At 27.0% G+C, this 10,325-nt stretch overlaps 1 protein-coding gene across 1 annotated transcript; it reads left to right on the forward strand.

Annotated features, from left to right (window-relative positions):
• Nucleotides 1-1,309: 1,309 nt before the first annotated feature.
• On the forward strand, nt 1,310-5,084 carry Phum_PHUM059490 (glutamate receptor, putative; the record flags this gene model as incomplete). The annotated part of the gene is made up of 14 exons (XM_002423396.1): nt 1,310-1,409; nt 1,506-1,665; nt 1,758-1,900; nt 1,975-2,383; nt 2,465-2,582; nt 2,692-2,919; nt 3,018-3,215; nt 3,290-3,489; nt 3,575-3,713; nt 3,780-4,030; nt 4,128-4,327; nt 4,412-4,544; nt 4,614-4,741; nt 4,828-5,084. The coding sequence occupies 14 exons, from the start codon at nt 1,310-1,312 to the stop codon at nt 5,082-5,084; spliced, it is 2,664 nt and encodes an 887-aa protein (XP_002423441.1).
• Between the last annotated feature and the right edge of the window lie 5,241 nt (nt 5,085-10,325).

The following is a 10,325-nucleotide window of genomic DNA, read 5'->3' on the forward strand; positions in this document are numbered from 1 at the left end:
AGAGAGAGAGAGAGAGAGAAACGATACGAATCAAACGATAATAATAATAATAATATTAATGATAATGATAATTAAATTATATTTTTGTATACGAGTTAAAATGATAAATACTTCGTTATTATTATTATTATTATTATTAAATAATTATTGTTACTCCCTACAAAATTTAAACATAAGTAAGTTTTTTTATTTATTTATTTATTTTTTTTCATTAATAAGTTTTCGGTAAGTAATTATTATGGTAATTAATTATTGTTCTTATTCGTTTCGCAAAAGGTTTTCACGGGGAAAATTTTTTATGCATTAAAACAAACAAACAAACAAACAACAAGTCGGGTATTCGTATACAATATATTAAAATCATTATTATCATCGATTGAAAATATTCATTAAAAATAATTGTTTTAAAACATTTTCCTTAACCCTTCCCCCCCGTATTTTCTTTAAAAAAATTTCCCCCCCCCCATTTGAACAATTGCGAAAATGATGGTAAGTAATTTTTTGTTTGTTTGTTTGTATTGTATACGACATAGTAGAAAATTCCAGGAAAATTTTCCTTGGTTTAAATTATTATTATTATTGCAATTTAATTTTTTTAATGCAAAATTTCTATTCGTACCGGAAATAATTTTTTTTTCTTTTGCTTTCACCGGGAAAATGCAAGGTTCTGAGAAAATTTTTTACGTTTATCAACCCTTATTCATAATAATAATAATAATAATAATAATTACGTTATAATTTAAAAAATTTTTATACCCTTGACATAATTGATTTTAATTTTTTTTTTTCTCTCTCTCCCTCTTATTCCTCTAAGAGGAAAAAAAAATGCAACAATAGAAAATGGTGACTTTTTAAAAGATGCAACAAACAAACAAACAAACGGCATGTTATTACGGATAAAGGCAAACGTATTTTGCCACGAGGGGGTTTTCCTCCTCCTACCGATAATACAAAATTGGTAGTCACGTAATAATAAACACCAACAGACATTAACAATATTTCATAACGTAAACAACAACAACAACAACAAACACATTAATTACGGTATCAAAAATGTATTTTATGTCATAAATTCCATAAAAAAAAAAAAAGGGAAATTTTAATATATCGTCAACATCGTATACAACACAACCTCAAGCCATATTATTCTCCATACATTACCATAAATGTACATTTTTTTTTTTTTTTTCGGATAAAAATTAATAATAATAATAATACTAACGGGAAACGCGTGTTTTTTTTTTTTTTTTATTTAGTGTTTATTAACGACGAAACAAATATAATAGCTGATAAATCCTTAGACGTTCTTATGAATTTCATTAGAAGGAATCCAAAAATTGGCGTTCAAGTGGAAGAATTGACTCGGGTCAATGTAAACGAAACCGATGCCAAAACTATTTTAGATAAACGTAAGTCCCTAGAAGATTTTAACGCGTTAACAAACAACAACAACAACAACAAAAACAAATTTCTCTTTTTTTTTTTTTTTTTTTTTTTTTCAAAAGTATGTAAAGAATATGGCGAATCCGTTAAATCTGGAAGAATGCCTCATGTCGTTTTGGATGCTACACTAACTGGAGTCTCATCGGAAACTGTTAAATCATTTACGTCAGCATTAGCAATACCAACCGTCAGCATGTCTTACGGTCAAGAATACGACATAAGGTCATCATCATCATCATCATTTTTTTTTTTTTAATAATTATTATTTATTAACGTTATTTAATTTTTTTTTTTTTTTTTTTAACAATCTCCAGAGCCTGGAGAAATTTAGATAAGGAAGATGAAAAATATTTAATACATATAATGCCACCGGGTGATTTAATACCGGAAGTTGTTAGAAGTCTCGTACTAGCACAAAATATTAGTAACGCCGCCATTTTGTTTGATGATTCTTTCGGTATAAATAATGATTGAAAATATCGAGAGAGAAAAACACGTTTCCGATTATTTAAAAAGAAAATTTTTTTCCAGTTATGGATCACAAGTATAAATCATTATTACAAAACGTACCCACACGTCACGTTATCAGCCCCGTTGAAAATTCTAAAACTATAAAAAAACAATTGACGAAAATGATTGATTTGGACGTTGTTAATTTTTTCATACTCGGTAGAATGAGCACAATTAAAATGGTTTTAGATCATGCAAACATAAATAAATATTTTGGTAAAAAATATTCGTGGCACGCCATAACGAAAGATAAAGAATCGATTAAATGCAGTTGCACGAATGCGACCGTTTTATTTTTACGTCCCGAACCTGATCCTGACAGCAGAGACCGACTTGGAAAATTACAAAGCACATACAGTCTTACTTTTGAACCGGAAATAAGTAGCGCTTTTTACTTCGAAGTTATTTTTAGAACTTTAATGAGCGTTAAGTAAGTTTTTCTTTACAATCACGTAATTTACGAATTTTCCATTTTCCTCACCAATTGGATTTTTTTTTTGTTTACAATTAGAAAAATGCTCGACGATGGTGAATGGCCGAGAAAAATGGAATTTGTTTTATGCGAAGATTTTAATGAAAATAAAGTTCCAAAAAGAACGAATTTAGATTTACGTAAAGCATTACAAGATGTAAGTTTATTATACGTCATAATAACGAAAAACAAATTCATTTCATATATAAACAAACGATAATGACGTCATAATTAAAATTTAATTATATATATATATATTTTATCAGTATAACGATCCGCCATTTTACGCTCCACTTATAATCGATAAAAACGGTTATAGTTTTATGGAATTTAATGTTAAAATAGAAAAAGCAACGATAATAAATAGTCAAACGGTAAGCGCCGAAGACATGGGAGAATGGAAAGCGAGTTTAAATGGACAAATTAAAATAAAAGATCCAACGAGTTTGTCTAATTTTTCATCTGTGACCGTTTATAAAGTCGTTACCGTAATCGTGAGTAATTTTGTACCGAAATTTTAGTGGAACCGGAAGAGAGAGAGAGAAAAAAAAAAAGAAACTTACCGATTTCGAATGATTTTCTTCCTCCACAGCAACATCCTTTCATTTATTACGATCCAGATTCAAAAGATAAAGATAATCCATATTCCGGTTATTGCATCGACCTTTTGGAAGAAATAAGAAAATTAATTAAATTTGATTACGTCATTTACGAAGCACCTGATAAGAAATTTGGTACGATGGATGATAAGGGACAGTGGAACGGAATGATTAAGGAATTAATTGAAAAGGTAACGAAAAAAAATTTTTTTAAGGCTGGAATTTAAACAAAAAAAAAATTTTGTTTGTTTGTTTGTCGTTGTAGAGAGCAGATATTGGGTTGGGATCATTATCAATAATGGCGGAACGTGAAAACGTCATCGATTTTACCGTTCCGTATTATGATTTAGTAGGAATAACGATATTGATGAAAAAAACAAAAACTCCGACGTCACTTTTTAAATTTTTAACCGTTTTAGAAAATGATGTTTGGTTTTGCATATTAGCCGCATATTTTTTCACGAGGTAATTTTAATTTTCGTTTAAAAAAATAAAAACAAAATGGCGCGAATTTAATCGTTTTTTTTCTCTCTCTCTCTCTCTATCATAGTTTTCTCATGTGGATATTCGATAAATGGAGTCCGTACAGTTATCAAAATAATAGAGAAAAATATAAAGATGACGAAGAAAAAAGAGAATTCAATTTAAAAGAATGTTTGTGGTTTTGTATGACGTCACTAACCCCTCAGGTAAATAATTAAAATGTGGTCCGATCGTAAAATAAAATTAATTAATTAATGATGATGATGGTTTAGGGCGGAGGAGAAGCGCCGAAAAATTTATCCGGACGTTTGGTAGCAGCTACTTGGTGGTTATTCGGTTTTATTATAATAGCATCATATACGGCTAATTTAGCAGCTTTTTTAACAGTTTCACGGTTGGATACTCCCGTCGAATCATTAGACGATTTATCCAAGCAATATAAGATACAATATGCACCCATAAACGGTTCTTCTGCAATGACGTATTTTGAAAGAATGGCTGATATCGAAACAAGATTTTACGAGTATTTTTTCTCTTTATTTTTATTTTTTTTACCGGAAAAAAATTATTTTCCGCTAAAACTAATTACGCTATTATTATTATTATTATTTAAACGTCAGGATTTGGAAAGATATGAGTTTGAATGATAGTCTTAGTGAAGTTGAAAGAGCAAAATTAGCCGTTTGGGATTATCCGGTTAGTGATAAATATACGAAAATGTGGCAGGCGATGAAAGAAGCTGGATTACCACAAACCTTTGATGAAGCTTTAGAAAGGGTTAAAAATTCTACGTCATCAAGCGAAGGTTTTGCATTTTTAGGTAATTTTTCAAAAAAAATCCTTTTTCGAACCTTTAATAATAATAATAATAATAATTTTTTTTTTTGGTTTTATTTATTTTCAGGTGACGCCACGGATATAAGATATCAATTTTTAACGACTTGCGATTTTCAAATTGTCGGCGAAGAATTTTCTAGAAAACCATACGGAATCGCCGTACAACAGGGATCACCGTTAAAAGATCAATTTAATAATGCGTGAGAATCTAATTAACGAGAAAACTTGATAAATTTTCAATCTTATTTATAATATTTTTCATCCCGTAGGATTCTTCAACTTCTCAACAAGAGAAGATTGGAAAAATTAAAAGAAAAATGGTGGACGAATAATCCGAAAAAAATGATTTGTGAAAAACACGACGAACAAAGCGATGGGATAAGCATTGAAAATATAGGTGTGATGATCTCTCTCTCTCTCTCTCTCATTGACCTTTCACCTTTTTCAACATCCTCAAAATAATTATTATCGTTAATTTTTCAGGGGGTGTTTTCATTGTTATATTTGTCGGTATCGGAATGGCTTGCGTGACTTTGGCATTCGAATATTGGTGGTATAAATATAAGAAAAATCCAAGAATCGAAGCAACAAACGAAAAAGAAAATCAAAGAAAAATAAATACTTGGAACACACAAGATAGATTCGGTCCTGATTTTAAAGATTATTATACGAGAAACGCGTTTCAAACAAGGCCGGGAAGATTTAAAGATTTAAATTCATTGGCTAAAATCGAAACTTAATCGTTGATTGGTTATTTAATTCGGGTCATTAACGTTTTTTTTTTTTTTTTCAAAAATAATAATAATAATAATAATGATAAAAGGAGGTTTTTGGTAGGACGATGATTATTATCAGGGTATTACCACGCCCGAATCACAAAAAAAACCAACCCCCAAAAAAAAAAAATCAATTTTCATTCAATTTTTTTAATTCGTGTTCTGGATAATTCTACGATTTAAAAAGAAAAAAAAGCAAACGATAAATTTCCTGATAAGAATTTGTTTTTAAAAAAAAAATTTTATCACCGAAAAACGTTAAATAACAATAACCCAATTTTAAAAATTTTAAAAAGTCAAGTTTATCAAATATGGTAAAATTACATATAAAATCATAGGGTGAATCTGATAAATATTAAAACTTTCAAAATCGATAAATTAATAATAATAATAATAATAATAATAATAATAATAATAATAATAAAATCATTAAATGTAGTCAATAACGATTGGTTTTATCGATTATTAAATAAATAATAATCAATCGATATCGTTTTATTAATTATCGATTTTTTTTTCTTTTATTTTCTTACCGTAATAATAATATTAATATTTTATCATGACCTTTTGAACTTTATTTTTTTTCCCCCACTGATTTATATATCTATATATCTAAATTAATGATGTAAATCATGATGAAAAGTTTTTTTTTTTTATTTCGTGTCACTAGTTAAAAGGATTTTCTAGTAAGCAAAAGAAAGAAAGAAAGAGAGAAAATTTTATCAAATGAATCTTTAATTTTCCAACGCAATTTTTTTTTCTGTTTATTTTAGAAATTTTCCGGAAAAAATTATTTATTTATATTGGAAAAAATATATCAAAGTCAAAACCGGATATTATTCCTCGGATATTATTTTGATTAAAATTTTCTATCATTTGTCACGGGAAATTATGAGCGATCGTTTCTTTTCGTATTCAGGTAAAATTCATTTTTTTTTTTTTTTTGGTTACAACAAATGAAATTTTCTAAGAAATTCATCAAAAAAAATTTTGCTTTGATTTTTTTTTTTTTTATCAATGAATAATTCATAACAAAAAAAAATAAATTGCAAATATGGCGTAGGAGGGTAAAAATGATCTGACATTTCTCGGACATATAAATCGTTGACTCATAAAAATGATACAATTTCTATTTTATTTTCCTGAGTATGGTAAATATTTATAGAAAACAATGAAAGAAAATTCTTTTCCCCGTAATTAATTATAAACCCCCACCCCCCGCCCCAATCAGGTTCCACATTCAATCGTACCTTGACCAAACAGGAATTAATAATAATAATAATAATAATCGAAATTATTTTTAAAAAAAACCACAAAGAATAACAAAAAAAAAATTTTTAAAGATGAAATCGCCCCAAAAGTTTCCACGTGGATCGTTCCTGCATTTTGGCCAATCGCCAGTATAGGAAATTTTAATGAAAAAAATATAAACAAAAAATCTTTTTTTTTGTTAATAATCGAAATACTTAATATAACAATTATATATGCAAGCGCACGCGCACGAAAGCACACGCTCACGCACACATGCATTTCCCATTTTCCCTCTCAGATTTTCCATTTTCTCCTCATTTTAACCGACAATTTGTTGTTGATGTTGTAATTTTACACCGTGATTGCTATTGTGTGACGTCATATTAAAGTACTTTTTCTAAATTACAAATCTAATCGTAGATAAAGTTAAAAAATTTTTTATTGTTTTTCCTTATTGTCAAAGTTCCCCTTCAGACTATTACACGCACCCACGCGCACACGCGCACACGCACATTCCATAATTTTTATAATTTTCGGTGATAAGTGATAAAAGCGTGAGTGATATCAATAAATACTAAGACTAATCAATCATTCGAAAAAAGAAAAAGAAGAAAATTTTTTATTTTTACTATTAAGGTAAGTCATTCATAACTTTTTTTTTTTAATAGACGTTTTATAGCGTAAAAAAATGATAATAATAATAATAATTTTTCTTTTTACCCCCTCTCCCCCTCCCTCACCTCCCCCTTACGAAATTTATTTATTAACTTTCGATTAATCGTTATCGTTAGATAATCGATGGATCGATATTAATTAAACGATGAGACGAAATCGTTTTTTTTTTTTTTGTTTTGCGCACGAAACGTATTAAAAACCGAAAATTATTGATTTTATTGATTATCGATAATTAACGAATGATTTTTTTTTTTTAATTCGTTTGTTATTGAATTTTATAAGAGTGTAAATTAACGAAAAGGAAAAATAAAATTTTTTTTTTTAGATCGAGTTTGCGCGTTAATCGATTTCATATAAAAATCAAACGGAGTTAATAATAATAATAATAGTAATAATAATAATAATAATAATAATAGTAATAATAATAATAATAATAATAATAATAGTAATAATAATAATAATAATAATAATAATAATAATAATAATAATAATAATAATAATAATATAAGTAGAAAAATTTTGTTCGTAATAATTTTTTTGTTTAAATATAAAAAAAATACCTATAAGCATAAAACGAGTTCGGTTTTTTTTTTTCGTAATAAATAAATAAATTTTGCACCATTTTTAAATAAAATTTTTTTTTTTTTTTTGACAACCAATTATTTATTTGATTTTTTTTTTTAGCAAAAATTATAAATCATTAAAAAAAAAAATTTATAAAATCAATAATTAAATTAAAAGTCCTTCGTACGCGTTTTTTTTTTTAAGATTGATGAATTTTTTTTGTTAATGGCGGAACCGTAAATTACTCATATATCGATTGTGCATATCTTACGAAATTTAAATCATCGTCACATAGGGGAACCGCGAGACTTCCTTTCGATGAATATCGATATATCGATATATCGAAAAAATTCGAGTTCGATTCGACTGTGAGCGGAAAATTTCCTTTTTTTTGCGTTGAAAATGTCGGTTATGCCATTATTACATTAAATATACGTTTATATTTTCGAATGAACGGTTTTTTCCCTTTAATTATAACGTTCGCGTGTTTTATCTTAAATTTTTATACTTAAAATAATAATAATGATAATAAAGGGATGCTGTTGTTGATCGCGTCAAACTTTATAACGGAGGTAAATAATAATAATAATGTTATAATAATTTAAATCTCCTTATTTTTGACCCATTCATAAAAAAAAAACAAAAATTACTCTCTCTCTCTCTCTCTTTCTCTCTCTCTCTTTGGGACGTCGTTTTTTTTTTTTTTTTTTTTTTTGAAATCAATCAGTAACGAATATAGATTTTAATTTGGTATAAAGCCAATGTGACTAATCAAAAGTCTATATGAAAAATTTTTGTTTTTTTTTTTTTTTTTTTTTTTTTAATTCAACACAATAATAATAATAACAACATAGTTATTACGTTATATTTATTTAATTATCATTATCATTATCATTATTATTATCATTTAGCCAATCCTTTCTTCCTGCTTCGAAAAAAAATCATTCTTATAAAAACAATTAATAAATAAATAAATAAATAATTTTTTCCAGAGTAAAAAATTAATAATTACCTTGACTTGATCGATTTTTATATTCTTTATATGGAAAGTTATTCGTAATAAGAAAAAAGAAAAGTTGAAAAGTAACAATTTTTTTGAAAAATGTCTCACCTCGAAATACCTTATACAGGTATTTTAACAAAAAAAAACAATTATTTAACGAAAAGCGACAAAAACTCGTGATATTTCCCATTATTATTATCATCATCTCAAATTTTTTTTTTTTTTACGCGCGTTTGTCGTGCTACGAACGCGTGCGTTTGTTTAGTTTTTAACCTCGTACCTCAATACCTAAATTGATGACGCATTTTTCTAAAGACTATGACGATGACGATGTGGATGATGATTATGATGACGACTTGTACGCCCACGTAAAATGGCACAATTTTTTTTTTTTTTTTTAGGTCCTTATAAGTTTTTTAATAAAAAGACCCAACAACCGCGACAACAACAACAACAACTGGCATATTAAACCCGTCCTCAGGTATTTTCTAAACACCGACAACGTATTTAAACACCCACAACAAACAACAACAAAATATAAAAAACACTTTCAATTTTTTTCTTTTTTTCTTTTCATTCTATTTATTATTATCATTATTAAAATTTTCCCGACTTATTTATTTAATTCAAATGAAAAATCCTTGATAAGTGGTGGTGGTGGGGTTAATAATAATAATAATAATAATAATAATACAATTTTATTCTTGTTTAGCAAAAAAAAAAAAAAAAAAAATCATTGTCCGATTTGTCGAGCCAAAAGACTTTGGACTTAATACAAATAATTACGTAAAAAATATATATATACACGTATATACATATGAAGATAAAATCTATTTATTAATGATTTCAATGTCTTTTTCTATCTCTCTCACTCTCTCACCTCTCTCTCTCTCTCTCTGTCTCTTTCTGTCTCTCTTTCATCCTTACTCACGTTAGTTTTTTTTTTTTTTATTATATTAAATTAAAAATAAATTAACGTAAAACTAAAATAAAATAAACGACCGAAAGTCTGACCGAACTTTACACGAATCTAAAAATGAAAATGATAATAATAATAATGATAATAATAATAATAATAATAATAATAATAATAAAAGTTTAATTTTTGAATTTTTTTTTTTTTTCGTTCTCCAGAATTTTAACACTCGGAGTGAGAGAGAGAGAGAGAGAGAGAGATTTAATTAAATAAAAATTTTCCATTAGGGAAATTCAGTAAAGGAAAATTCGGAGGGTATAAAAAGGGTCAAAGGTCATAGAAGAAGAAAATTATTTGGGTGTAACCAATGCTTTAGATTTAGGTGAAAATTAGGTAGTTTTCCCTATTGTCGCCAGATTTCAGACGACGAGTATTTGAAAAAAATTTAAATTGTGGCGACAACTTTTTTGTTTAAAAAAAAAAAAGCGCCATAATTTCTAATATGAGTAAAAAAATTTTCTGCGAATAATAATAATAATCATTTAAAGTTTTTTTTTTTTTTCTTCCCCCCCCTTTTCCTCCTAACTCTTATCGATGAATTTTCATTCGAGAAAATTAACGACAAAAAAAAATCGTTAAATTTTTTTAAAATTGCGACTTTTCTTTTTTTTTTTTTTAAGGAAACGTTATTTTAATTCTACGACAATAAAATTTTTTTTTTTGATTTCGGCAAAATTGAAAAAATTAATTTTTTTTTTTTTTTTTTTATTGAAAATTTGCTGAAACGTGAGACGTC

This window comes from Pediculus humanus, genomic scaffold (genome assembly GCF_000006295.1).
Source record: "Pediculus humanus corporis 1103172107408 genomic scaffold, whole genome shotgun sequence".
Lineage (NCBI taxonomy): Eukaryota > Metazoa > Arthropoda > Insecta > Psocodea > Pediculidae > Pediculus > Pediculus humanus.